General features: G+C 58.9%; 4 protein-coding genes and 1 long non-coding RNA gene across 6 annotated transcripts; 4 read left to right on the top strand and 1 right to left on the bottom strand.

Annotated features, from left to right (window-relative positions):
* Positions 1-121: 121 nt before the first annotated feature.
* On the top strand, positions 122-4599 carry BLVRB (biliverdin reductase B). The gene is made up of 5 exons (XM_026721470.2): positions 122-268; positions 2381-2542; positions 2625-2714; positions 3221-3352; positions 3769-4599. The coding sequence occupies exons 1-5, from the start codon at positions 154-156 to the stop codon at positions 3930-3932; spliced, it is 663 nt and encodes a 220-aa protein (XP_026577255.1). The 5' UTR covers positions 122-153; the 3' UTR covers positions 3933-4599.
* Positions 4600-4914: 315 nt separating this feature from the next.
* Positions 4915-6960, top strand: SERTAD1 (SERTA domain containing 1). Its single transcript, XM_087939449.1, is given in 3 exon segments — positions 4915-4939; positions 5275-5558; positions 5560-6960. Coding segments are annotated over 3 exon segments (909 nt in total). The 3' UTR covers positions 6160-6960.
* Positions 6961-7252: 292 nt separating this feature from the next.
* Positions 7253-21222, top strand: PRX (periaxin). Of its 2 annotated transcripts, XM_087939385.1 has the most exons (5): positions 7253-7319; positions 12520-12663; positions 13187-13346; positions 14144-14337; positions 15261-21222. In XM_087939385.1, exons 2-5 carry the CDS (start codon positions 12637-12639, stop codon positions 20199-20201), a joined length of 5322 nt encoding a protein of 1773 aa, XP_087795511.1. In that variant the 5' UTR covers positions 7253-7319; positions 12520-12636; the 3' UTR covers positions 20202-21222. The 2 variants fall into 2 exon arrangements, with proteins under 2 accessions (XP_087795511.1, XP_026577257.2); XM_026721472.2 differs by lacking the exon at positions 7253-7319 and having other exon boundaries at positions 12511-12663.
* Positions 21223-22337: 1115 nt separating this feature from the next.
* Positions 22338-26353, bottom strand: LOC148124996 (uncharacterized). Its single transcript, XR_015744714.1, has 2 exons — positions 25846-26353; positions 22338-24179 (listed from the first exon to the last, which is right to left on the bottom strand). It is a non-coding gene; the product is annotated as an uncharacterized LOC148124996 (long non-coding RNA).
* HIPK4 (homeodomain interacting protein kinase 4) lies at positions 23351-25558 on the top strand. Its single transcript, XM_026721469.2, has 2 exons — positions 23351-24982; positions 25317-25558. Exons 1-2 carry the CDS (start codon positions 23351-23353, stop codon positions 25497-25499), a joined length of 1815 nt encoding a protein of 604 aa, XP_026577254.1. The 3' UTR covers positions 25500-25558.
* Positions 26354-27983: the final 1630 nt, after the last annotated feature.

Raw genomic sequence — 27983 nt, 5'->3', positions numbered from 1 at the left:
GCCGCTGGCTGGGGGTCACGGGCGATCTCTCCAGCGGGGCAACCGAAGCGGCGAGGCGCCGCCTTCCGCTGGCCCTGCCTCCCCGGGCGGAGCTCCAGGCGGAAGGGCTTGCTTTGGGCCTGGGCCGCAGCGGCGAGAAGGCGACGGGCCGGCATGGAGGGAAGCTGCGCGCCCGGAGGCTCCGCTGCCGCAGCCTACAAGAAAATCGTCATCTTCGGCGCCACCGGCATGACGGGCCTGGCCACCCTGGCGCAAGCCCTGGAGGCGGGTGAGGCAGGGCAGGGGGCGTCGGCCTGGGCGGCAGAAGAAACGGGGGACCCGCGAAGGGCCGCCCTCCCCCCCCCCTGCTTCCCCGGAGAAGCGCCGCAACGGCTGACAATTGGGGAAGGGGGGAGTTCCTTGTACCCGGGGGCTGCGGTGTGGTGTTTGTTTGCGAAGCGGGGTTGGTCGAGATTCAAGGGTTCCGGATCAAGGGTGTCTTTCCCCGGTTGGCGCAGCACCCGCAAGCTATCCCATGGTGCTGGTGCTACCACCGAGACCATAATCCATAGTGTGGTTTCGGGAAATGGCAAAGTTATGGGAGCTTCCCCAGACGCCCAGCACCAAGTATTCCCAAACCCACAGCAGCCCTGAACCCAGAAGCAGGCCTGGTCGTGTTCCAGTGGGCTTGGCAGGCTGAAGTGGCCAGGCTGGCTAGGCACTTGGGACTCTATCAGAAGTTGCCTGGCGTTCCCCGCGGCTCTGTTGCCCTGTGCTGTGCCCTGATAAGGAGGAGAGCACGGGGCCAGCCCTGCAGGGACCTTATGGCTTCTTTGGGAGTTGAGCTAGTCCTGGAGGCTGTTCTGCCTCCCCCCTTTTCCTCCAGCCAAGACGAAGGGGGCGGGGCGGGGGGGGGCAGTCCACCTCTGCTGAGGAGACCTATTGCTGGTGTTCCCTAGTTCCCCTTTTGCAAGACAGGCGGGAGAGGGGTTCGGGCAAAGCTTGCTGCAATGGATGTTTTGGATAAGGATGTCCCCTGAGAAAAGGGGTCCCCAGGGCTCCTCCATTGCAGCCATAACTGGAGGGGCTGGGGGGGGGCTCTGGACAGGTCAACCCAGGTGGTGAGAGTTGGGGGATTGTAGGGTTAGGCCCAGCCCTTGGGCTTCTTCTGAGTTAGAAGGTTTCAACGGTCCTCTTCCTTGTGGAGACGCCATGAAAGGGGAAAGTCAAGGAGGCTTCAATCCCCTGGAGAGGAGACTACATTTAAGTGGGGCTAAGCTGCCTACAGGGGGTTGGTCCTAGGCTCCCAGACTTGGCACAGAGGCCGGGGGAAATGCCAGAATTGCCCAAAGCAAGTTAATGTTCAAAGGAAAAACTCTTCCACAACAAGGGGAATTAGTGGGAACAGTCCATTTAAGGTTAGCAAGTGGCATAAAATGTCCTTCACGGGCAGGACAGTCCCTAAAATAGTCCCTAAAGAAGACTGGTGTGGTTGAAGAAGGCTTTAGAGGAGAATGTTTTACCACACAAAAAATTGTAATACAAAAATTCTGCCAGGCTAAAAGGTTTAGCATTTCCTCTGTAGCTTATTTGTTAGGTTGTGAATAACCCAAGAAGAAATATAAAGCATTTATTGCTGAACAACCCGAGGAGACAATTAGATGTTAAACGGAACATAAAGTGTTGCAGCAAGAGGACTGGGACGAGGAAATCGGGCACTGAAATCTTTTCCTTCCTCCCTTTTGTCCGTAGAGGTGGCAGGAGCAGGAGGACAGGCGAGAGCGCTTGCCAGGAGGGTGGGGGCAGAAATTCCTCCTCTCAAGCCCCCCCCCCCCATCGCCAAGCCATTCGGGCAGAGGGCTGAGGCCTTCTTCCCCAGCCTGCTCCGAGGGTTCCTTTGCTGCTCCCTTCAAGAGCTTGAGGGGAGGATGCCTTGACCCAGGGGTGGGATTCAAAAATCCCAGCAGCTCGTTCGCTGCCCAGTTGCTGGGTGGATGTGGCCATGGTGGGCGCGGCCCACGGGTACTTCAGGGAGGGCCATTTTTCTCCTTTCCAAGGGTCTGGAAGCTTCTGTCGGGCCTCTGGGAAGGCGAAAATGGCCTCCCCCAGGCTCTGGAGGTCCTCTGGAAGCCAGAAACAGGCCCGTTTCCAGACTTCTGGAAGGCCTGTTTCCCCACCCCACCCCCCAAAAAACCTCCACATGGACCCTGCACTTACCTTCATCAAAAATGGGCCACGTGGAGACTCCTGAGAGGGGTGGGGGTGGGGGGAGGCAGCCGGTCAGTTCAAATACCAGTTCGACAAGCCAGATGCAAATTTAACATCCAGTTTGCCCAATCCATCCGAACCAGTAGAATCCCACCCCTGCCTTGACCAGCTGCTTTCTCTTCCCCCTTGCCAGGCTACCAGGTGACAGTGCTGATACGGGATCCTGTCCGGCTGCCCCCTGAGCTCCAGCCAGCACAAGTGGTGGTGGGAGATGTGCTGAACCCGGCAGACGTTGATCGAGCGGTGAGGGGGCAGGACGCCGTGATCATCATCTTGGGCACCCGCAATGACCTCAGTAGGAGCAGTTGTACTTCCTCCCCAGCCTCTCCCTGTCCTGAGACTTTTGGCTCAGGTGCGTTTCTTTCTCCTCCTCTCAGGTCCCACCACCATGATGTCCGAAGGCACGCGGAACATCGTGGCCGCCATGAAGTCCTACGGCATCAGCAAAGTGGTGGTCTGCCTCTCAGGTAGGTGCCCCGTGGAAAGCCCGGAGGTCACATCCTCCTGCCTCCTGGACAGGATCTCCCACTGAGCGAGGGGTCAGAACCGCTCCCCCCTTGCCACCTCTCTGTTGGCCCGGCTTTCCTTGGGGGTCTCTGGGAGTCAAGAGAATGGAGAGATGGTTCCACTGGCCAGGCAGTTGGAGGTTGGGAGGGAATGAATGTCAGTGGGGGGCTGGCCCCACCTCTGCTCTTCTCTAGACCAAATAGGGGGCGGGGACTCCCTGGGGCCCATGGGGTGTACAGAGCTACCTCGGATTCCTGTGGGGGTGGGGGTTGCCTTCCTTGGTCTCCACCGCCCTTTCCTTCTCGCCATTCATCTTGAGGTGTTGGGGTTCCCAAGGCCCTCGAGTGCTCTCCTCCTCTCCCCGCAAACAGGGGAGCTGAGTTGACTCTGCCTGGGCTGCCCCCCAGAAGGGAAGACAACCTTCTGCAATCAGGGTTTTTTCTCGGGGGTGGTGGTGTTCTTGTAGCTTTCCTGATGTGGGATCCGGACAAGGTTCCTGCCAAAATGCAGCCAGTGACCGAAGACCACATCCGGATGCAGCAGATCCTGAAGGAGTCAGGCCTGGACTGTGTCTACGTCATGCCACCCCACATTGCAGGTGTGTCTTGGGTAGAGATCTGGGTAGTGGGGGAACAGTGGCCAGCAAGCAGCGGCTCAGTCTGGGTGCAGGAAGAGTTTGTGACTGTGGAGGTAGTCAGCAAAATCATGCAAACCCCCCCCCCCCCTCCAACAACCATTTTCTACCAGTGGAGTAACCCAGAAACCCCCTAAGGTAGAAATGTGCCCCATTTCCAGTGCTAAACTAAGAGTGAGCTGGATCTGCTTGTCCCAAGGTAAATGCCACCCCATGACTGGATTGGTTTTCCATTGAGTTGTGTGATAGAACTACCATTGTGGTTTATTCCAGAAACCAGGAAGAAGCCAGCTGGGGCTGAGCCAGGTGTTAGGGCTGCCTGGCTGACCCCGTTGGACTTTGCATGCAGCTTCTGGCAACGGGTGTTCTTCCTTCTGCAGGTGACCAGCCCCTCACTGGCGACTACACCGTCACTGTGAACACTTCGAGTGGTTCCCGAGTCATCTCAAAGCATGACCTGGGGCACTTCTTTCTCAAGTGCCTGACCACATCGGAGTACGATGGGAAAAATGTCTACCTCTCCAGGCATTATTCCAAGGAATGACACCCTCCCCTCCCTCAGAAGGCTGCAAATCGCTGCTTCAGATGCATACCCCCCCCCCCCCGCTCCTTGTGCTACTGAATGACTCCCTGTTCTCACAGAAAGTCCAGGAGGGCAGGAAGTCCAGGAGGGCCCCCCCGGCTGCGCACAGTCCCTGTACGCCAAGGTGCCCCTGAATCCAAACACAGCTGGGGGTGGGGGGGGCTCTGGGCCGGTGGTCTGCAGTTTCCTTCCCATGGCAGAAAGGGCTCTTTGGGCAGCCAAGAATTTTGCTATACTGAGGAAAGCCCTGGCGCTTGAACAGATGGTAGAACTATAGAACAGATGATTTAGGTCTCCTGCTGGAGCAGGAGATTGAATTAGAAGACCTCAAAAACTCCCTTCCAACTCTATGATTCTGTTCTAAGTTGAAGGCAGCAGCCACGCCCCTTCTGTCAGCAGAGAGGAGGTGGGATGCAAAGGCCACCTTGACAATTAGGTATCCAGCTATAAACAAACCCATCAGAAGTAGTAAAAGGTTGGATGACAAGTAACTGAATTTCCCCGGGTTAATGTTAACCTTCCTCCTGTGTTGCTAAGAAATCTTAATTCATGTTGATGCTTGCAAAGTTCTGTGCAACTTGAAAGCATAAAAAGCATAAGCAGCTAATCAAATAAATGCTAAACTATTTGGATGGTAATGTGATTCCTGGGATCTAATGAAGAACTGCCTTGGAAGGAATTTTCCGTCATTTTTTGTGCTGAACCATTCATTCTTTGTGTTGTGTGGTGAAAAGGCAAAAGAGGGGTTCTTGTTCCCTCCTGGTGGCCCTAAAGAGGGATTACAGATCAGGTCTGCTTTGCTGGGAGGGGGGCTGCACCCTGCCTGGCTGTTTTTGCACCTGCACGGGACAAAGAAATGTCAAGGGAATAAACACGGAGGGGCATTTAGTGGCCACACTGGAAGTCTGGGGCAATAACTCAGCTGCTTTTCATGAAGGGAAACATGAAAAACCAGGATTTCATGAACAGTAAAATAGGAGATTGAGCTAGTAGTCCCACCGATTCAATTAAAAATAGTCATGACTATGATTTCTTGCATAAGCCATGATTAGATCCTATAACACAACAGCCAGTTTGGTGCGGCGATGAACGTGCTGGACTGGAAAGGGGGAGATGTGAGTTCTAGTCCTCCCTTTTGGCCTTGACTCTGGGCCGGTCCTGCTCTCTTGGCCAGCCCACCTCACAGGGTGGTTGTGATGAGGAAAAACGGCACGAGCTTTAGGTGTCTTCGCTGCCTTCCGTTGACCAAATCTTTCAAAAAGTGGGCGTGCTTTTGAAACTTCCCCCGACTCTTCTGCCGAAGTTCTCCGTCCTGCGCCGGGGATCCGCCGACCCCTCCCGCCGCCTCCAGGCTCGCAACCGGCCCGTCTTCAGACGCGGGGAAAGGCGCCCGCGAGCGCCGCCTCTGGGGGTCGCCCTTGCTCCGAGGCTGCTTTAGGCCAGGAGGACCCTTCTGAGGGCAGCTCGATGCCCAGTGCCCTGACCTGCAGCCGGTCAGAGCCTAGCTGGAGGCTGATGTCACCCACTTCCCTCTCCCCACCCCTGGGCGCCCTCCTCCTTTCCGATGTGGATTCCTCTGCCTTCTGGGCCTTTGGTATTGGTCAACCCAAAGAGCGCCCCCCACACACACACACCGTCTTTGCTCAGCCCTGAGGCTGGATGGATCCCCCATGCCTGCCCTTCTAGCACCCTGGAGCTTATGAGCCCAGGTGGCTACCTTCTGGAAGATAGCCTGGAGGGGGTCTTGGAGGACATGGGCACCTCCATGTTTGACTGCAATCTGGGGTTGCCCACCAGCCTCCCCTACTTTAAGGAGGCCTTCAGCTCACCAGGGGATCAGGTGCCAGATCTGGCATACTGTCTTGGCTGTCCCATGGATGTGCTTGTGGGAGTGCAGGAACTACGAGGACACTGTCACAGAAACTTATGGTCCCTGGTTGCCTGCTGGAAATGGGAGCTGACCATCTCAGGGAAAGAGCCGCTGCCGCAGAGAACAAAGTCTTCATTGCATCTTCCCAACTCTTCACACGGCTGGCTCCCTCTTTGGAAGCTTTCTCAAAAGACAAGTGACCAACCTAGCCTATGGCAGTGGCCTAAAGAGGCTCTTCTGGAGCTCAGCCGGGGACTTTATTTACACAAAGGGCTTGACCTGTCTCAGTTGGAGGGAAGGGACCTGCCAGGACTTTGATGTTGGGATCCAGAATGCCTGCTTTTGAGAGAGAGAGACTTTACTGAGTCTTCTCCAGAACAGCACCCCTGGTTTTCCTCTCCTGGTGAGCCCTCCAGATCTGCCTGGGTGGGGGAGCTTCACCAGGCTGGTCTCCTTATGGGAGTAGAGAGGGAGTGATTCCCACAAGTTGGGCAGTCAAGAGGGTAATTTATTATATGAGCACCAAGTATTTTAAAAAGTGAAAAAGCTGCATTCTGTTAAATTGCTTTACAGAATTCAACACTTTCATGTTGGAATTGCATGTGTTCTGTGTATCTGAGAAGGAAGGAGAGGAAGAGGGTCTTTGCAGGGGCTTCTCCTTTCCTGCCCCCAAGGCCTCCAGACCAAGCACACGCCCAACTGCTGCTTTCCCCTCTTGGCTTGACAGCAGCGGGTGATTCACCCACTGCAAGGCTGGAGACTCTTCCCCAGCAGCCCTGGCTGGCACAGGCCGCCTTTCTTCAGTGGGCAGCGGATTGGTTCACAGGCCCTGCTGGCTGGCCCACCGCCTGCCTTACAGCCCCTCTGAATCTGGCTTAGCATTTCAACTCCAGCCTCCTCTGCGCTGCTGGAGGGATTAGAGGAGTGCAGGGTTGTGCATGTTTCTGTTACTCCCAAAGGAAACTGAATTCTTCTAAGTGAATCGGACGTTACTGCTGCCATCATTTGACATGGGCATCTACTTACCTGTTTTCACTGACAAGGACAAACAACATTTAAAAGCAGAATCAGAATTAAAAGACAGATTAAAAATACAATAAGTACAAAACCTGCCAGGGTGAAGAGGTGTATTTGGATTCCCTGAATGTCTTTGCGGAGAGCGTCCCTTCTCTCGCCTGGTCGCTTCTTCCGCCTGGCAGATCGTGACTCGCGCCGCCCTCCCCGCTCGACGGGCCTTCTGTGGCGGAGGGAGGGAGGGTCGGAAGGGCGCTTCGGTCGCACCGTCTCTCTCTGGGCGGGGCTGCCTCGGAGCAGGCTCGACGCCGCCCAGACCCTGCCTGGCCCCGCCGCGGCCGCCTTGGACGCCCACGGGATGGAGGGTCGGTCAGAGCCGCCCCCTTCCTGCTGGACCGCGCCCGGAGCGCGCCAGCCAGACCGGCGGTTGAGCTTTGCAGAGCGGAGCGCACGAACTGGCTCGGGTAAGTCCAAGGGGGGCGGCTATTCGCGCTTTGCCCTGTTCCCCAACCGGCGGCTTCTCTCGCGACCGACCGGAGCGGTTCGCCTTGCAGAACCGCGCTGGTCTTGTGCGAGGATAGAGGAGCTTCGGCGTCCTTGGCCCCTTCCAAGCCTGGCTTGCTGGACGCGGCCGAGCGCGGAAGGGAAGGGGCGCCGCCTGGGGCGAGGCTCCACTCGCCGCTTTTCCCGAGCCTCCGCGCTCTTCCCGACCCGGCCACAGGAGAAGGCGGCGCACCGTCAACTTTCTCCCGGTTGGTCCGACAGCCCCCTCCCCTCCGATATCTACGAGAGGATTTTGGATGCCCCGCTGCCCAGGAAAAACCAACGCCGGGGGGATCAAGGGACTTTGCTGAGTTGGCCCAACTCCAGCCTGGAGCCCGGCGGCTTTTTCTCCTTCCAAATTTGCAAAATGTCCCCAGAACCGCCGGTTCCAGCGTCAGGTGCCAGGCGGCTTTTTCGACCTTTGATTGATGCCTTTCCTTTTTCCATCGTTTGCTTAATTGGGGCAGCAGTTCTGGTCTGCAGAATCCAAACGAGCACCAAATGGCAGCCAAGGTCGTGGCTCTGTGCACTCTCCTGGTTGGAGTGACAATCTCGGGGGCCCCCGGCAGCAGCTGGGACAGGATGACCAGGCCTGCTGCTCCTGGTTGGGCTGCCCCAGGTTTTAGCCTCTGGCTATGCTCACCTGTGGGCCCCTGGGCTCTGCTTCCCTGGGCTCCCAGGAGTTGCAAAAGAGTCCAGGTGGCTTGAGACAACCCGCGCAAGAGGCCCCCTTCACAGAGACGGCAGCGTAGCTCCTAAGTGAGCACAAATGGCTTTTCCTGTTTGAGTGGATGATGAACTCCGGAACCCCAGGAAAGCTTTTAGCAAGTGAGACTTGGTGTCCCAACTCAGGAAGGGAGTCGGTTCCTTTCCTGAGAGCTGCTGAGACCTTGGGGAAGCCCACGGCCTGGGCAAGGGCCTTGCCAGGGCTTCCCCTACCTGGACCTGGGCAGCCCAGGGCCTGGCATGTGCTGGGAGGTCTTCCAGGGGACAACGGGAGGAAAGGTCTTGGCACTATTCGGCCTGGAAATAAAGCTGCCAGGATGTGTGCTGTCTGGTTCGTGGGAAGGGAAAAAATGGAGAGGGCAAGACAGGGGTCTCAGATGGGCGCAGAGTCCAGAGGCTGCAGAGGGCAGGGCTCCTGGCAGATGACCAGAATTGAGATAAGCAGGGAGGGACCAGATGGGCAGGAGGCCTGCAGCCGGAGGGGCCCGGGGGCTTTTAGCTGTCGTCCTCCTTCGGTCCAGAGTGGGAGAGGGTAAAGCCTCCCAGCGCTGGGCCCCACTTCCCCCTTTGCACAGCTCTTGTCCTGCTGCTGGGCCTGTTGTTGAAGCCCCCCGAGCCCGAGGGCTTTGGCTTTCTCAGCTCAGTCGAAACAGGACTCCTTTCAGGCCAGGGATCGAGGGCTGATCCAACCAGGGCGCTTGCTCAAGCTGTCTCCCCAGAACGTGTGGCGCCTGCTCCCCCAACCTGCTTTCTTGGGAAGGGGACGAGAAGGCTTCGTGAACCAGGACCATCCTTGGAGGAGGAGCCACTTGACTGGGTTTATCAGGACCCGGACCCAGAATTAGCCACAGGATGCCAGGGCGGAAGTCTCCTTCCTCTTGAGCCGAATGCTCTAGGCGCAGCCAGCGTGTCCCTTGAAGACAGGAAGGAGAGAGAAATTGGCCCAGAGTCCCAACCCCCGATACCGGCCATCTCTCCTGGAGGAGGAGGAAAAAGTTCTCTTTCCTTGGCTTCATTTTTGCTCCTCTTGACCTCTGAGGTGAGAGATGACTCCAATGTCACCATTTGGTTCTGCTCTTGGTTTCCATAGTTCGAAAGTCCGGCTCAGCCCCACCCGCTGGTGTAACCCCTCCTGTGCTCACTCCCCCAGTTCAGCTTGACTGGAGTTTGACCTGCTCTCCCAAAGCCAAACCGCTTCCTCGCACCTGCCAGATCTCACCACCTGGCCAGGGCAAGGCTACTTTCAAGGGGCAGGTGAACGAGGCAGGGTGGGCAGCCAGCACAAATGCACAACAGGCAAGCAAGGCCAGATTGTGGTGCCTGCGCCTGAAGTGCACCTGGGCTGCTCGTCCGCAGGAAGGAGGCCGAGACACTTTCCTGAGATCTCTGTGCTGGGTTAACTGCAGCCTCGGCCCCCGTTCTGCCCTGCCCCCCCCCGCCCCCCGAGTTTTGCTGAGACTACAGAATACCTGGCATTCTCCCCAACCTTCCAGCTGCTCAGCCATGAGTGAAGGGGGAGGGACTGAACAAGTCCCCCCCCACCCCCAGATTCTCTTGCTATGGGAGCTCCAAGTCCTGTCAGTGTCTCCCTCCGGCTGGGCCAGGGACCAAGGACTTCTTCCATCAGGCCCAGCCTGGCACGTCCTTGGGTCCACTTTTAATTTGCTACCCATGCTTGGGGAACCTTGGCTTCCAGCCCTGGACTGTCAGCTGCAGCATGGGGAAGGGACTTACTGTGCCGTTGCCAAAGAGGCAACTTGGACTCCTGCTGAAACAGGCCCCTGGTGGCTGCGTGCTGGCTTCCAAAGAAGCCCGGGGCACTGCCCTCATCTCCAGGGGCTTCCCACCAGGCCTGGCCGAGCCTTGCTGGAAGCGACTTCCTGGGCTCCATGGAAGGCCTGGCCAATTGGCTGAGGCACTCCAACCTTCCAGGTTCTGCTTGGCCTTTTGGTGGCCACAAACACTCCTACGAGCTGTTCCCACCTGGCCAGGTGCCTGTCCAGAGCCAGTGGACTGAAGACGCTCCTGGCTGTATGCTGCATCCTTTCCCCTCTTGCCACGGGTCCCCTTCGTCCTCCCAGGCTGGCCCTCCGAGTGGCCCCCTGGGCAGACCGCACAGGCAAGCAGGGAGAGGCAGAGCCCGGCTCTCTTGACCCTCTGCGTGGTCGGAAGAGGGGAGCTGCTCGGACTGCGCCTGGGCCCTGCTCCTGCTCAGGGGCCGCCATCCCTAGTGGACTCTGAAGAGGCGTGGAGGAATTCTCCTTGGAATGCTGGCAAGGGCAGAGGCCTGGCTGGGACTCAGCACCCCTTTGTCTTTCCGGGCAGGGAATGTCTGGCATGGAGCCCTGACCTTTTGGGGAATGGAGTGGCGTGGGCCCCAGTGTCCAGTGTGGGAATGAAATGCCCTGCCCAAGCAGCAGAATGGGTCCCACCAGGACTGGGCTGGAAGGCAAGAAAGGAGCTGGTGATGATGCGGGGGGCACCCCAAAGGCGTCCATGGGACAGAAACTGCCTCTCTTTTCCAGAGGCCCTGGGGCGGGTGGCCTCCCCATGGGCTCCCCCTGCCCAGATGAAAGGCATAACAAGCAGTCTTAACACATAGGTGCCTCCCGCCCCAAGCTGCTGCTAAATTTAAAAATAACGGAGAATTGTTATTAGTATTTGTATACTTCCCAATGTCTCTGGATGGTACATAAACTTAAATAACAATAAAAATAACATCTAAAATAAGTGCCCATAGTTTGCCCCAGGAATAGCAATAGCATTGTAACAATAGCACTTAAACGTAGATACCGCTTCTCAGTGCTTTACAGCCCTCTTTGGGCTGTTTACAAATGTCAGCATTTTGCCCCAACCATCTGGGTCCTCCTTTTACTGACCTTGGAAGGATGGAAGGCTGAGCCAACTTTGAGCCCTGTCAGGATCGAACTCCAGGCTGTGGGCAGAGTTTGCCTGCAAGGAGAGTGCCACTGCACCCAAAGGGACCCTGGGAACCTGTGTTGTGGCCAGTTTCAAGCAGAGCAGCCCCCAACCCAGGGCTGACCAGCAGGAAAGGAAGGCCAAGTCCCACGGAGGGTTTTCTTTCTGCGTCTCTGCTGCCAGCAACTCCCCAGGAGCTCAGACCGGGGGGTGGGGGGTGGAGTGTGTTTGCTATTGCCCGGTCTCAGGCTACAGCCACAGGTCAGGCAGCTTGATGTATCCTGCAGAGTGGCCTGAATTGTGAGATTGGTGGCAAATAAATTTGAAATATAAATTTGATGAAAGAAAGGAGAGGGAGAGAGCACCAACTGCTGCCTTCCCCTCCTCAAGGAAAGGGGGAATTACCCCTGGGCTGAGTCTCATGGGAGGCTTCAGGGTCCATGTTTGCTGTGTCTCTGAAGAGCTCTACCCACTTCTCAGATGGCAACGGAGGTCTCACTCAGGCCTGGAAAGCTACCCAGCAACCGGGGCCCTTTTGGAAAACTGGTTCCGGGGTGGATCCCTGCCAGACACTGGCTGAATGGAACCTGCTGCGCCCCTTTTCAATCTGCCTCTCAGCAATCCTGCGCTCCCCACCCCACCCCCGCCTGCTTCCCTCCTTCCCTTCCCACTTGGGCAGGAACTCTGTTGCTGGCAGATGCCTGTGGAGTCTTCCTAAGCAAAGGAATCTTGGACGGGGTTCGCTCTGCCTGCCCACCTGTCCAAAACCAGGACAGAACAAGGCCACGCTGGGGGGGTGGGGGTGGGCAGAAGCCGACCAAGGAAAGGACAGGCTGCATTCAGCTGTGGGGAGCATGACTGCTCTGAATGTGGCCACCGGTATCTGCCCCCCTCCTGGCTGGTGGGAGCTGCAGCTGGGCTTCCTGGAGGGGCACAAGGAGGTATTCCGCTTCCTTGCGGCTGGCCTTCCTGCCGGAGCCCAGGGAAGCTCCTTTGCCTCTGGGCTTCAGGTGCCCTTCCGTACCCCCCCACCCCCCGCCAGCCAAGTCCGAGGCGCTTTCCTCCTCCTGGAAAATCAGGCAAGGCTGGACTGGACTGGGGCAAGTAGGTGCCTGCAGGAGGGCGAGGAGCGTACTCCATGACTCCCCACCTGCAACGGAGGGGGGGAAGGTTTGAGCTCCTCCCTCCAGTCATGCTTTTGCTCCCTGTTCCTAAGCGGGGTGGGGGGTGGGGCAGAGGGATGTGCTGCCTGCTATGCTCCTGGGCCCACACTGAAAGCCTTGGGGAGGGGGTTTGTTCCAAGGGGTCTCCCATGCAGGTGAAGGAGGCGGGGGAGAGCCAGGGGCGATTCTTGAAGCTCAAGCATCATTGTTCCGGGGGGCAGAGGAGGTCCTCAGGGTGTCTCAGCACCCTCACAGGGACCATGGCCGATGTACCCACCTCTGCAGCCCACAGACCAGATGCATCCTCTTCCAGGCCTACCAAGCGAAGGCTTCCTGTGGGGCTGAAGGGGCCCTCCGGAGGAATCACCCACCAGGGAGGAGGCCGTGAAGTGGAGGGGCACAACTTTCTGCTACCTGCCCGCCCCCCAAGATGACAGCACAATTCATTGCAATGGAGGTGAGCAGAGCTTCAATGGCTCCAGGAAGGGATCCCTGAAGGGGGCGGGGGGGCTCTAGGATCGCCTTGCCTTGAAAGCTAGGCACGAACCCCAGAGCGCCCCAGCTCAGCTGAGCAAAGGAAGCCCAGCTCGGAGGGCTCCACCCGACCGTCCCCTGCAGGCGGCTTTGGCAAGTCTGACCGGCTCTCCCTGGGTTCTGAGGGTGCCTGCACTGGGCAGGTGCACCTGGCAGAAGAGGGGAGCCAGCTTTGGCAGGAGAAGGCTCCGCTTCCTGGGGCAAATACAGCTCGGCAACTGCTATCAGGCGGGCGCGCCACCTGCACACACATCCCTAATGGACCCCCCTGCCCTCCACCCCTGCCACTCCTTCCCTTGCCTGGTTGGACAGGCAGCCTTGTGAGGAGAGTCCCCAGAACAGCCAGTCTTCATCACGGGGCGAATTTAGTAGAGATCCCCCCCTGACCGTGCCAGGAAGCCAGAGGCAAAGAATGGGTGGATGGACGGATTCTTCTTTCTCTGCAGAAGACCATTGCGGCCTCTGAGCTGCTGGAGATGGTCGTGGAGACGGAGGCCGGAGCTGGGGCCAGGGGGCTGAGCGTGGTCGGTGGAGGCAAGGCCGGCCTTTTTGTGAAGGACGTGCTCAAGGACTCTCCGGCTGCGCGAGTGCTGAGCCTCCAGGAAGGTGAGCAATCCAGAAGGGCCCAACTCAGATCAAACCTTTTTATTGGTCGATAATATAAAATACAAAAATACAAAAGCAAATAATAGGAAAAGTGTAAAGAAGGGAAAAGGAAAAGGCAGGCGTTGGCTTCCAACTCCCTTTGGTGCAGTAGAGTAAGAAGTAATACCAAACCTCCATTTTCTTACTTTTGTTGAGGTATAAACTAGCCATTTCTATCACAACAGATTTACCTAATCAACGTAGCCCAAAATCAAAGTTTCATTTTTTCCCCCACCTCAAGCACAAAGTCCAGAAGCGGGTTTCCAGGTAGAAGCAAAAGTGTTTTTGCCGTCAGTTTCACCATCTCTGCTAACTCCCCAACAGCTTTTGCAGCCCTTCCTCCATTGAGGGGATGGAAGCTCCTTCCATTTTTGTGCATAAAGTGATTTTGCTGCCATCAACATACATAACATCAAAGCTCCTACACTCTTCTCTTCCCCTTTACCTCCCCTATTTTTCCCGTCATTTGCTTTTATATTTTACATTATAAACTAATAAAAAGGATGGATCCAGAAGGGCCCAATTCGGGTGGGTAGAGGCTGGCAACAGGCCTGGAAGGACAAGATTGGGCACTGCCTCGTCTGGCTGCTTTGGAGCGCCCAGACCTTTCTGCTCTTGTGGCTTCAAAGGCTGCATTTGTGGGAGAATTTCAGAGGGAGCATTTGTGCCCTTGACGGCTGCCTGGTGGCCAGAGATCTTGGGGACCAGCCTGCCGCGATGCCCTTAACATCCTCCCTCCCCCGTCTTGCCACTTGCAGGGGATCAGCTCCTGAGTGCCAGAGTTTACTTTGACAACATCAAGTATGAAGACGCCCTGCAGATCCTCAAGTGGGCCGAACCATACAAAATCTCCTTCTGCCTGAAGCGGGTGGTTCCCAGCGCAGATGTCTCTCGCCAGCCCGGAGCCACCGTCTTTGAAGTGAGAGGCCCCAAAGCCAAGCTTGCCAAGCTGGTAGGTGACTCTGGCAGCCCTGGGTCTTTGCCCTCTGGGAACCCAGGCTCTGCCTTCCGGGGGTGGGGGGGGTGGGGGGGAAAGGCAGGCAGCAGCTCCAAACCGAGGCTGAGGGGGAGAGCCGCCCATTGTCCTCAGAGGCTGCTGCTGTCTGAGCACAAGTTCGGAGGAGAAACGGGGAAGTGGTTGGGCTTCTCTTGGCTGATGCAAGAACTGGGAATCTCCCAGTCATCCGAGAAGGGAGATTTCTGGTCAGCTAGTTTACTGCAGAACTAAGGAATCCCTTAAAGGGTAATTCCAGCAGTGGCCGCATCTAAAATGCAAGCTGTATTTTTAATGGAATCCAGAATCAATCCTGCTGCTTTTTTCTCCCACTTGTACCGCACACCACTGGAGCCAGGAGGAGTGGCGGCTTCTTCTGCCCCCTGATGGAGCGGGTCTAAATCCGAATTGGCCCTGGCAGGCTCCTCTTCAGGCGCCCCGGTCGGTTTCTGGAGGGCGATGAGACCGATCTGCCCACTCGAGGCCGGACGTTTGCTCATTTCCCTTCCCAACAGCCTGCAATTTTCTGCTTGCTTCCTAATCTTCCTGCTTCCTACGATCTGTTCAGAAAGATCGGTTGGGCCGTCGTCCCTCCCCCGTTTTGGCCCCTGGAGTCCCCCTGCATCCTAGGGAAGATCGAGAGGGCCTAGAGAGGGGCTGATGTTGAGAAAAGAGAGCCCGGAAGCCCCTGCCCTTCCCCGTTAGTTGTAAAGGCAGCAGAGCTGTGGGAAGGGGGCTCTTTTTCTACCAGGCCCTTAGATGCAGGAGCGCTGCCAGGGACCGCAGAGATCTGCGTGGGAGAAGCAGCCCGAGGTCTCCGGGAACGAGGCCGGCCTCTTGGCCAGGGAGGCTCACCGACCGCTTGCTTCTTCTCTCCCCAGAACATCCAGGGTCTCTCCTCCCTGAAAAGGAAGAAGAAGAAGAAGAAGAGGAGGATAGTGGCCCAGAGCCTGCAGGGGACAGAGGCACGCCCGGCAGCCGGGAAGCCCGAGGTGGCCCCAGTTGACGTGGAGTTCTCCTTCCCCACCTTCTCCAAGCTGCGCAAGGCCAGGAGCGCTGGAGAGGTGGCCGTGGCTGAAGCGAGCCCAGGCATTTCGCGGAAGTTGTCCTCCTTGGAGACAAAGCGACACCGACTGAAGTTCCCCCGGCTGAAGGTCAAGGACGCCGTTGCAGCCGAGGCCCGCCTTGCCACGGGCCTGCCCCATATTGGTCTGGCCCTGAAGGACGCAGGCAGGGGAGGAGGAGGAGGAGGGGAGGAGAAGATGTTCCGATTCACCCTGCCTTTTTCCAGAGCAAAGAAGCCCAAGGAAGAAGCTGGGGAGGAAAGGGAAAGGGGATTCCAAGCCCCGCAAGTAGCGTTGGCTCTCCCTCTGCCTAAGGTGGGGGCTGAGGAGGAAGAGGCGGCGTCTCTCGAGGCCCGGCCCAAAGGCCAGAGCCTCCTGGGCTCAGCATCTCAGCTCGGGTGGCCCAAAGTGGAGGCTGCCCTGCCCAAAGGAAGTGCCAGTGCGCTGGAGACCCCCCCAGGTCTTCTCCAGGCCGGGCTGAAGCTCCCTGCTGCCGAAGTGGCAGCGCCCAAGGTGGACATCGACTTGGCCCTGCCCAGGTTGGAGTGTGCTGCGGCCCCAGAGGCTGCCCCTAAAAGGGAGGGGTTCAGAGTCAAGGTCCCCAAGTTTGGGGTCTCTGCCGAGGAAGCGGAACTGAAGCTGCCTTTGATGAAGGCGCCTGCCCTGGAAATGGCCTTGGGGGAAAAAAGTAGGGAACAAGTTTTGGAGGACCAGCTGAGACCCGCAGGGGCAATGCCTTCTCTGGAGCTCCCCTTTCCCAAGGGGAAGCCAGGCATGGAAAGCCCTGAAGTCTCAGGGGGAATCTCCTTGGTCAGCCTACCCCAGCTGGGAGGGGCAGGCAAACTGCCCCAGGTGGAAGTCAGCCTGGGGAAACCGGGGAGCCCCAAGGCGGACAAGACGAAGGGCTCCATCATTCAGCTGCCTGGCCTGGAGATTTCCCTGAGGGAGCACCCTTTGGAGAGCCAAGAGGCAGCTGGAGCGGCGGGGGCTTCTCAGATGAAGCTACCCGAGGTGAGGGTGCCCTCTCTTGACATCTCTGCCCCCAAAGTCCAGGATATCCACCTTTGCAAGCCCGCGGGAGAACCAGCCGCCTCTTCTGGAAGGGCAAAACCCAAAGAGGCTGCCGAAGGGGCTGGAATTAAGTTTCAAATGCCTCAAATATCCCTCCCAAAATTTGATTTCCCTGTCAAGCCAGCCCCCTCCCCACCTCCAGTCCAAGTCAAAATGCCGAAACCAGAAGGAGACCCGGGAGTGAAAGTCAGCCTCCCAAAGGCGGGGGATGTTTCCTTGCTGGCAATGAAGGTCCCCGGCGTGCAACTTCCGAAGGTGCCAAGGCCCGAACTGGGCATCTCTGTTGAGAAGCCAGAGGTTGAGGTGACCCCTTCTCCAGCCCCACTGAGCTTTCCAGCTGCACCTGTGCCTGTGCTGGACATTCAGCTGCCAAAAGTTGGGGTGGAGCTGGACTTGATGAAGCATGAAAGGGGCGCTTCTGAGCAGGGACCTAAAGCCCAGGGGGTCACCCGAGAGGCCCTGAGCAAAGACCTCCAGGTAGAAATCAGTCTCCCGAAGGGGGCGGTCAGCCAGCCTGGGCTTGAACCAGGGATGAGGAGCATCGAAGGGCCGGCTCTCGCTGGGATGGTGGCCAAATTCCCGAAGGTGGACCTGGCCTTTGAGAAACAGCCAGCAGACGCCCAAGGGCCAAAGACTGACCTGGAAGGAGCCAAGACGAAGCTGCCCACTGTAGAGATCCCACCAATCGGTCTCCCAGAGATGACAACAGAGAATCAAGCCAAGGGGAAAACACCTCGATTCGCCCTGTCCAAATTCAGCATTTCGGGCCCCAAAGTCTGGAGCAAAATGAGCCCAGAAGTGTCCGGAGTGGAAGGCAGAGAAGCTGCCGACCTAGGTTCAAAGCTGAAATTGCCCAAGTTTGGGATCTACTTCCCCAAATCAAAAGGCGAAGCAGAGGCAGAAGGTGCCAAATTAGGCCTTGAGGTTGGAGGGGAAGAAGCACCCAAGGGAAGGCTTGGCAAAAAAACTACAGAGGGCAGAATGAAGCTGCCCACGGTGGAGGTGGACATTGGCCGCCCGCAAGGCACGGAAGGACGGCCTGACGGGAGCAGCGGGGGAGCCTCTCCCGAACTCCTCGGTGTCGAGTTTAAAGGGCTAAAACTCTCTCTCCCGAGCTTTGGGGGCCAAGGCAGGGAGGAAGCGTGGGGCGCCCTAGAGAGCCGGGAGGTAAAGTGGCAAGACGGCAGGGAGGGCTGGACAGGGCAGCCGGAGCCCAGGAGGCTGGAGAAGGACGCCAAAGCCTCCAGGTTCCGGATAGCTTCGTTTGGCCTCGTGAGAAGGGACGTGGAGGCCAAAGGCAAGGCGGCCCCTGGGAGCCCAAAGGAGAAGCCCAAAGGCCCATTTGGGAAGATGCCCCAGCTGAAGCTTTCCTCTCTGAAGGCCCCGGGGGAGAGAAGGAGGGGCCACCTTCCAGCTCCAGAACCAGGCGAGAAAGCCCTCCCGCAGGTGGAGTTGCCAAGGCTTGCCCCCAGAGCTGAGGCAGGGCTGATCCCAGAGCCGGAGAGTCCTGGGTTCAGGGTTCCGGTGCCATCAGTGGAGATTGCTGGGCCTGGTTCCAAAGCCGAGGCGGCTGCGGGGAGACCGGCAGGAGACACGGCCGTGGCCGAGCTCCAGCAGCGGGAGGGAGGGCTCCAGAGGCCCCAAGCACCTTCAATCCAGGTGTCTGCCCCTACACTAGAGCTGGGCATCGGCCTGCCCATGGCTGGTAGAGAAGAGGGCGTTCTCCAGGCAGCCCCTGGCACAGGGGCCAAGATCAAGCTGCCAAAGGTGGAACTGGCAAAACTTGGGAAGGGCCAGGAGGAAGAGGCAGAGGCGTCTGTGCAACTGCTGGGGAAGGAAGGAGAGAAAGGCCTAGAAGGGGCAGCTGAAGCCTCTGGCCTGGGCACCAAGGTACGGCTGCCCAAAGTGGACATTGCCTTGCCCAAGGCCTGGCTGCCAGAGGTGGAGCTGCCTCCGGCCAAGGTGGATCTTGACCTGGAAGGGCCGGAAGCAAAGTTCAAGATACCTTCAATGGGGCTGCCGAAACTCAGCACCCTAAAAGTGGAGGCTCCTGAGCTGGAGCTTGATGTGGGTTTGGATGGGGGAGGGGTGCTGCCCAAGGTCACAGTCGGCACACCTTCCGTGAAGTGGCCCAAATGTGGGGCCTCTGGCTCGCCAGGAGATGGGCAGGGCCAGGAGGATTTGACCCGGGTTCTCCAGCTGGAGTTGAAGCCTCCCAAATTCAGCGGAAGCACGGAGGTCTTGGGCTCTGAAATGGGGGCAAAAGAGGGCCGGCTGAGGGTGCCCCCTCTGCCCCTTGGCCTGGGCAAGCTGGAAACAGAAGCTGGGATGGGAAGAGAGGAAAGCAGCGCCAGGCTGAAGCTCCCATCCCCCAGGGTCTCCCAGCCTGAGGCCGAGCTGAGCCTGGATACCCAGCCCCTCTGTGCCCCTGCCGAGGCGGCAGCGCCTGCCTTCAGGCTGCCCCAGATTGCTTTGCCCGATGTCAGCTTCTCTGGGGATCAGGAGAGGGGAGAGGAGGCCGAGGCGGCAGGGGCAACAGACTTGGAGGGGGGGCTGAAGATCCCCAAAATCGGTATCACGGTGTGTGGGTCAGAAGCCACCAAACGGGGCACAGAGCATGCCGCTTCTCCAAGCCAGAGGGGTGAGGGTGGGGGAGAGCCAGAGGGGAAGAAATCGGTTTTTAAGGCCCCTGGCTTGGAAATTTCTGCTCCAGGTCTCAAAGCCCAAGCTGAAGAAGAGGTGGGGGGCCCCCACGCCCGGCAGAGGGACTCCTTGGACCTGGAAGGCACAGGCAGGGAGGGCTGGAAGCAAACAGATGGCCACTCAGACACAAGGAAGCGGCCCAGGGTGAGGATCCCCACGTTTGGCCTCTTCCTGCCCAGGGTGGGGCTAGAGGCTCCCGGAGGTCTTGGGGGACAGGAGCCAGAAGCCAAGGGGGGCCTCCTGGCCCTGGGGAGGCCCAAGGAGGCGGAAGGGTCTGCTGGGCTCTTGGTGGGAGAAGAGGAGGACCAGGCCAAGGCTGCCAAACTCAAGCCGAGGACCCCCTTCGGGGTCTCCCTCTCCAGGCCCAAGGGAGCGGCCGAATTCAGTGGGGAAGCTGAGGAGGCTTCCTCCCGGCTGAAGATGCCCAAGCTAGGCTTTTCCAAGGTCGAAGGAGCCGCTCAGCTCCAGGGAGAGAGGGGAGAGGTGCTCCTCCAGGATGGGGCAAGCAAGTTGGGGAAGATCCCACTGCCCCAGGTGGAACTCCTGTCTCCCTCTAAGGGGGCCGAGACTGACCCCGAGCTGAGCCTCAAGCTGGTGAAGGCAGACGAGGTCAAGGAGGAAACCCACCGCAGTGCCACCATTGCCACGGCCCTCAAGGCTGCCAAATTCAAGCCCCCCAGGGTCGCACTCTCTGGCTTCAAGAAGCACAACGGGGAGTTGGCCCCCGAGGCTGTAAGTGAGCCTGGGCTCCAAGTGGGGGCGGCACCTTTGAAAGCAGCCACTAAAGGGGAGCCGTCCAGCAAGTTCAGGTTTCCAAAACTGGCGTTAAGCTCCAGACCCCAAGAGGTGCTGGAGATCTCCAAGCACCAGCAGGACCAGGGGGGCCCCAACTTCAGGCTGCCCGCTGTCGCTTTCTCTGTAGAGAGTGGCTCTGAGGAGGGAGCCCCCCCCCAGGAAGCCCATAGAAAAGGAGGGTCTGAATGAAGGTGCTCCCCAGCCTGGCTCCCACCATGTAAAGTTCAGCACTAACCGCAGGGGTGGGGTGGGGTGGGGTGGGGGGGAGACAAGCCTTGGCCAGGGGAGGGCTGGCTGGCTGGCTGGCGCAGGCGGAGAGCCGCCTCTCCGTCGGCCTTCCTTTTTAAACTGCCCCTCCACTGCGGGCCTCCTTCGCTGCAAGGCAGACTGGAGGGAAGGGAGCCCCGGCTGTGCCTAAAAGAGGAAGCCGGTCCAGAAAGGGATGCGGCAGAGCGGGCAGGCTCGTAGGGCGCTGCCCCCTGCCTCCCAGGCACAGATTGCACTTGGGGCAAAGGACTTACTCTCTCTCCCCATAGAAGCCAGCTCTTTTGACAACACTAACTCTGTCCTTGAGAATTGCCGGGTGGCAGAAGCTTTGAGAGGGAAAGCAGCTGGGACTGTTCCGTGGGGGTCACAGAAGGGACCGTCAGGGCAGGTGGCAGCGCTCAGGGGCACGGCAGGCCTCACTCACGCTGGTGCTGCAGACAAGGGGCCGCCCCTCACCTGGAGGCCTGGTGGGAGACCTGCCTCTGCGGGAGGAGGCTGCTGAGCCTGCGCAGGCCAAAGGGCCACCCAGGGGAGGCTGCTCCCACTGCCTCGCTTCGGAACCCCCCCCTGCCCCCCCCCCCCACCCCGTGGTTTTCGTGTCCAAAGGTAGAACCTGGGAGTAGCCCACGGTGGCCCCAAGGGGGGCCCTGGGAAACTGGGAAAGAGTGAGGGCAGTTTAGGGGGACTCTCTCTCTTCTCAGATGGGGCAAAATTATTCCATGTGTTCCGAATGTATAGAAATCTTTTATTCTAATGTTTAACCAATGTGGCCTTCTGAAGTGGCATTAAAAATAAACACTAAAAGATCTGATAACTGCTTCTTTCCCAGATTATAAACTGACCTTTTCTAAAATGTTTAAAAGAAGTCACGCCATCTCAGCCTCTTCTACCACTGCTGCTTGTTTTCTACCCTGGGTTTGAATAAAAGTAACGTGTGAACTAATTCCGTTCCATTTGCATCCCGTTTCATTTTGGGGCGTTGCTTTTCTTCAGCTCCGCACAGATCCAGTCAAACTAGCCAAGAACTCAGCAGCGCCTGCAACTCCCCCTCTTCCCTTTGGCATCCCTCTGAAGGTGGGGGGGCTTCATCAAGTCAGTGCTGGCCCCCAGAGATCCTGGCTTGTTCTGCCCTTGTGCCGGTCACCTGCTGCTGGGGACCTGAAGGGGGCCAACTCCAAAGCAAACTCCTCCTCCTATGCCCGAAATGCCATCACCACCTAAACAGCAGAAAGCAGGCCCTCCTCGTCCGTCTTGGATGCCAGAAGGGCACCTCCGCCGGGCATTCTCGGAGAAGGAAGCCAGCGTTAAGAAGATGGTCTTGGGAGGCCGATTTGCAGAGGAGCGAGAGAAGAGCAGCAGCTTTCTTGGGCTTTGGGGCACCCGGGGCCACGTGCAGCGATCCACAAAAGCACCTGCGTAATAAACCGACCTTTATAGGGTCCCAAGACTGATACCTGTCAGCAAGCTGGCTTGGCTAGCCTCAGGCCAAACAAAGCTGCTTTCCTGGGACTTCTTGTCCTGGTGAGGAGCCGGCAAATACCTGGCCGCAGGTGGCTTTAGAACTGACCTGGGGGGCAAGAACCTAACCCTGAGGGGGCTTCCTGCCCCCTTCAGGGTATTTGGTGCTGCTTTTGGAGGTGCTGCCACGGGGCTTTAGAACAAACAGGTCCTACAAAGTCCTTTCTCTCCGCAACCATTTCCCCGCTTCAGGGAGAACCTGCAGGCAGCTGTGGTGCTCAGTTACAGCGGGAATCCTCTCCTGGGGGACACTGGAAGAAGAGGCTCTGTGGTTACACAGAGGTGGGATTCAGCAAGTTCTGGCCAGTTCTGGAGAACCGGTAGTGGAAATTTTGAGTACTTTGGCCAATCCCGCCTCTGACTGGAGATTTTACAGCCTCCTTCCCCTGCCAGGCCCACCAAGCCACACCCACAGGACCGGTGCTAAAAAAGATTGAATCCCGCCACTGGTGTGGTACTCCTATAGAGTTCTGCCTAGTTAAATTATTAATTATCTGTGATGACCCAGAGTATATCAGAAATATAACAAAACCCAAAACGTAACTAAAAATCCTTTAATGCCTTCAACTTGCCTTCACTGTTTAATTTTCACAGCGGAGGAGTAAACTATTTTCAAAACAGCATTTCAAAGGAAAGAAACACAGTTCAAATTCAAAGAGCCAATAATGAAGCAAAAACCAAAAACAAACTGCACTGAATAAAGTTTCACGACAGACCAGGATAGATAATTGCCAACTTCAGGAAGATAACCAGGTATTGTCCGTCGGAAGAACACCAACCGAGATAAACTTTCTTTAGGAATAAAAAACACTAAATTGTCTCCAGCGTCTGTTAGCACACAGATCCAAACTCTTATGCAGATCTCACGCCTACAACCCATGAAGAGGATCATGGCCCTCTCCTCCCGAGTAGACCACCTTTTACCCCGATCGTCTCCTCCCTGCGCGTCCTAGGATGGATGGGCCTGGGTCCTCCTCTGACTGCTCAGAGTCAGTCTCCACCAGGGGCACGACACTATCAAAGTGATGAGGCCAAATCCTCTGAACACTATGCCACGTTGAGAATCTAGGACCGAGCAGTTGCACACGCTCCAGGGAAGAGAGAGCCTTTGCTGGTCCTTCACTCGAGGCACACTCAACGTAAGGATGGGGTGAGGGGTGAAAGGGGATCCTCTGAGAGAGCCACATCCCTCCACTCACCACGGAATGTCCGTTCCACATTGCAAACGCCTCTTCAAACCCACCCATCTGCAGTGCTCGCCCTTGGCTAAAAGCAACCCTTCGGCTGGCCCTGGAGAGCTCTTCCTGGGGGCCTTCCTCCCCTGGAGCAGCTCTTCCTCCCGGAGAAGGGCCTGTTGAAGACCCCGGGGGGAGTGGGCTCCGTGCCTCCATAACAGAACTTTCTTTGCCTGGCAACTCTGGAACCTGGCTAACTGTTGCATCACCTCCTGTTCCGGAGGAGGCTGGGATTCTCTTTGCTCCGCGGCGGCCGGACCTCTCTTTGCAAGAAGCCACTTTGCACCCGTCTTTCTGAGCTTGGGCAAGCCCAGGACAATGGTCACAATCGAGTCGGAGTCCGATTTCTATGACGTCTTTGAGATTCTGGGGAAGGGCACATTTGGGGAGGTTGTGAAGAGCTGGAAACGGAGCACTGGGGAGATGGTTGCCATAAAAATCCTGAAGAATGACTCCTACCGCAGCCGGATCATCAAGAACGAGTTGAAGCTGCTGCAGACCATGTCCGAGGTGGACTCTGAGGAGTCTCACATTGTCCAGTTCCACGAGTTCTTCCACGACGAGCTCAAGTTCTACCTGGTCTTTGAGCTCCTGGAGCAAAACCTCTTCGACTTCCAGAAAGAGCACAACTTCTCCTCATTGCCCGTCCGGCACATCCGCACAGTCACCATGCAGGTGCTGAGAGCCCTGGCCAAGTTGAAAGAGCTGTCAATCATCCATGCTGATCTAAAGCCGGAGAACATCATGCTGGTGGACCAGGTGAGGTACCCGTTCCGGGTCAAGGTGATTGATTTTGGATCGGCCAGCATCTTCAACGAAGTGCGCTACGTCAAAGAGCCTTACATCCAGTCCCGATTCTACCGGGCCCCAGAAATCTTGCTGGGGCTGCCGTTCTGCGAGAAGCTGGACATGTGGTCCCTGGGCTGCGTGATGGCTGAGCTGCACCTCGGCTGGCCCCTCTACCCCGGCAACAACGAGTACGACCAGATCCGGTACATCTGCGAGACCCAAGGCATGCCCAGGCCCGCCCTCCTGAATGCAGCCCGAAAGGCCCACCTCTTCTTTAAGAGGAGCCAGCACCCCGAGGTGGTGAACTCCTGGCAGCTGAAAACCCCGGCGGAGTACCTGGCTGACACCAAAGTGAAGTCTGTGGAGAGGAGAAAGTACGTGCTCAAGTCCCTGGACCAGATGGAGACGGTGAATGTCCACAAGATGATCTACCCGGACACGGAAGCCCTGGCTGAATACTTTGACCTCCGGAGCATGGTGGAGCTCATCAAGCGCATGCTGACCTGGGACTCTCACGAGCGCATCACCCCCAGCGCAGGCCTGAAACACCCCTATATTTCCACCCAACCCCTGAAGCAGAACTACAGCCTCACCCAGTACTACCAGTTCTGCCTGAGGAGCCTCCGGGAGTCACTGCCCAGCCACGGAAAGGCCTCCCAGGAGGAACTGCAACATTACAGTGCCATGGACGAGGGCCGCTTCTACAGCCGGGAGGAAAGTGCCCATGGCCTCCAGGGCACCACCAGCCAAATGGACGAGCTCAGCATTGCCGAAGCCAACCGGGAGGTGCCCCTAAAGGTGTGGGGCGAAGGGCCCAGCGGGGGAGGCTGCTACGATCCCCTCCCGGACCCGGCCGAGGCGGTGGCCAACCGGCACAGAGTGGCCCACCAGAGTCTCCGGCTGCACCATGAGCAGGCCCAGCAGGAGCCCATCCCGGCCTACTACCGAAGCCGGCCCGGCAGCCCCAGGCACCACAAGGCTTCTCGCCACATGAAGCCAGACCCCAGCTTTGAGAACCTGATTCTTCTGGGGCAGTACACCCCGGAAGACCCCCCCGGCTGGGAGAAGGAGAGCAATGCCAGCGCCGCTTCCTTGCCAGAGTCCGGTGCCCGGGAGGAGGCGAGTTACCCCAAAGGCCTGGTCCTCTCACCCACCGCACAGGTAACAAGGACGGTCAAAGGAGGCCACCCGCGTCAGGCAGGGGGCTGGACTCCATGAAACAGGGGAGGGCAGGCAACAGCTGAGCTGGCATGAATGGGGCCTCGGAGGAGGACTGAGTCAGACCCCACCCCCACACTGTTGTAAAGGGGGTGGAGGGGTAGAAACCCAATCAGGGGCGGCCCCATCGATCTTGCCAGGAGTGTGAAGAGGAGGAAAATGATGCAAACACTCTTCCGGGAACCCAAGCACCCCCGCTACCGCTCTGCCTTCCCCAGAGCCCTTCAGCCCCTCCCTGGGCCCGCTCCCCCAGTAATGCTCTGTTTCTCTTTGGCAGCACGGGCAATCAGAGGTCTTTGAACCAGCCGTGCCGCTGCCCGGGCCAAACCCCTGGCTGCCCAGTGAGGACTGGCTGGCCGAACACGGCATGGAAAGAGTTCCCCTCAAGGCCGTGCTGCACGCCCCCCGGAACCGCCACCAGCTGCAGCCCTACCTGCAACACGTTGCCAGCCACCACTAGACCCGGACCCTCCGCCAGGAAGAGGGCAGGCGCAGCAGAGAGATGGCCCACCGAGGCCCGGACAGATACCTTTCTAGACATTAAATATATAGACTGTTCCTCACTGCCCAGCCCCACTTACTTAATAAACGCCATCTTGCTGTTACTGAGCTGTACGGAGCCCTGAGGGCAGGCCAAGGCAGGCCCGGCGGGGGGAGGTGACGCATTTGGGGGGCTCTGACCAACCACAGGTAGCCCACTGGTCTTTCTGGGAGCCGAGGGCACTACACGCAGGCCACACGGCCTCCCCCGAGCATCCGGGGGGCACCCGACCTGTTGCATCGTTAATAAACTCATTATCACTTACAGGCTGCTTTGAGGGCATGTTTGTCTAGGGAGCCTCCCCGCTTCTGCCTTGACTTGCCTGCTGACCCCCATCCCCACCCCGCCTGGGCTCGGGCCGGGAGGGAGCCCGGGGAGGGGAGGGCAGCAGCCCCGAGGCTGATCTCCGAGGATCTTCCCGGGGAGGGGGGGCGCTTTTCCAGGGAGGCTTTCGGAAGGTTGCGGGCAGCCCCCTCCTCATTCCACCTGGTGGGGCCGGGCAGCCCGTGAGGCCCGGAGCGCTGGGCAAGCAGCCTTCTTACGAGCGGCCTTTGCGGGCTTCGGGGGCCCGGAGCGTTCCGGGGCTGCCCCGGGTACAAAGGACGGGACAGTCGTCACCGGGACCAACAGCCGGCGACGCCAGGAACGGTGCTGCTCCCCGGCTGGCCCCCGCGGAAGGGGCCAAAGAGCCGAACCGCGGCGCTGCCCCCTCGAGCCGCTCCGGCTCTCGGCAGCCTCGCCGGGGCGAGTCAGAGGGCGCCGCTTGGCAGGGAGGCGAGCAGGCAGCGTCGGGCGCGGCGCCGCACTTCAACTCCCAGGATTCTCAGCAAGCGGGAGGGATCTACCATCGGGGCCGGGGGTTGCGGTCGAGCCGGTCCAGACGGAATTCCCGGCTCTTTCGCCGCCTTTGCTCCGCGTCCGTCTCAGGAGAGGCGCCGCCGGCCGATTCCTCGGAGCTCCTTCCAGCGGGGCAGGGGCGCCGGGAGGTCCTCTTGGCTGGCCGGAGGGCTGGGACGAGCCTGGCGGCGGGCGGGGCGAGCGAGCGAGCGATCCGGAGCGACAGGCTGCCCGGGAAGCCGAGCTGTCCGCGGTAGGCGCGGGGCGGCGGGTCCGGACCCGGGACGAGGGGAAGCGGGGGTCCCGCCCGGCACCTCCCGCGTTGGCCGGGCAGCCGCCCCCGAATCCGCCGCTCCGTGGGCAGCGCCGGGAGGGCGCGGCGTGATGTGCCGGTGGGCGCTTTGCCTCCGCCTCTCCCTCCCCTCCCCGACAGAGCTGGGCACGGAGACGCCCTGGAAGAGCCGGGCAAGAGCTGGAGGCGGAGAGGGCTGCCGTCGCTGCGGCCAGCTCGCCGGAGAAAGCCCCGCGAGGGCAGTCGCTTGGCGCGGGCGGCCGCCCTCTGAGCTGGCTCGGGAGGTCTGTCTGGCGGGGGGGCGGGGGCTCTGCCCGTCGGATGCCTCCGCTTGGGGCTGCGGCCGGCGGGAGCGGCGTCCCCTTGAGAAGGCGCCCCCTCCCCCGGGCCCTGCTGCTTTGGGGAGGGCTGAGCATTGGGGGGACCTGCCCTTTGTGGGGGAGGGGGGGGGTTCCAGTCTTCCACCTGTGCTTATAGAGCCCGGGCCTGCTTGGCCTTTGCCCGCGTGGTCACCTTCGGCAGATTCCCTTCCCTTTGGTCTAGAAAAGGGCCTTTCTTGTAAGGGCGGTTGGTACCTGCAAAAGAAACTCCCGGCGTGGGATTGGGCCCGGCTTGGTTTCTGCAGGAGTTCCTTGCTCCCAGCTGGAGGCCCAGGCCGTCTCCTGGTTTCTGCTGCCACCTGCTTGGCACAAGTGGCCCCTTCCAGCCGCTCCTTGGCATTCAGTCTTTCTTTGGACTTCAGGAACATCCTTGGGATTCACTCTGTGCTTTGCTGGGGCTGGTGGGCATTGCTTAGCCTTAGAGCCTTCCTCTGAGTGCCCCCCTCCCCTCCCCTCATCCTCTGGGGCCAGGTGGGTCCAATCTTTGCCCAGAATAAAGGGAAACGTTTACTTCTCAGTTGGGACAGAGCCCCAATCCAGCCCTGGATGTTGCACTAATCTAAGGATCCAGTGGCCGCCCTGTCTTCTCTGCTCTGCCCCACCGATGCCCAGTTCCTCCCCTCACCCTCACCTCAGAAGGAGCCCCCCAGAATTCCTGTCTAAGTTTCCTCCATTTGCAGAGCGGCCTCCCAAGGCCTGTGTCTTCTCGGGCCTGGCTGGTGCCCCTTGGCAGCACCCACATTCGGAAGCTTATTCCCCTCACTTCCCAGACTGCTTCCAAAGGGAGCAAAGGGCTTGAGGGCGGGATTTGAAAAGCTGGCCCTGGCTAAGCCTCCAGCAGGACGAGTCCTCTACCTAACGTCCAGGGGAGGCCCAGAGCCCTGAGTGGCACCT

This window comes from Pseudonaja textilis, chromosome 10, assembly GCF_049901715.1.
Source record: "Pseudonaja textilis isolate UNSWEBS1 chromosome 10, rPseTex1.2, whole genome shotgun sequence".
In the NCBI taxonomy this organism is placed as follows: domain Eukaryota; kingdom Metazoa; phylum Chordata; class Lepidosauria; order Squamata; family Elapidae; genus Pseudonaja; species Pseudonaja textilis.
Note: the sequence above shows the minus strand (reverse complement) of the source record. Positions and strands in the feature narration are given on the sequence as shown.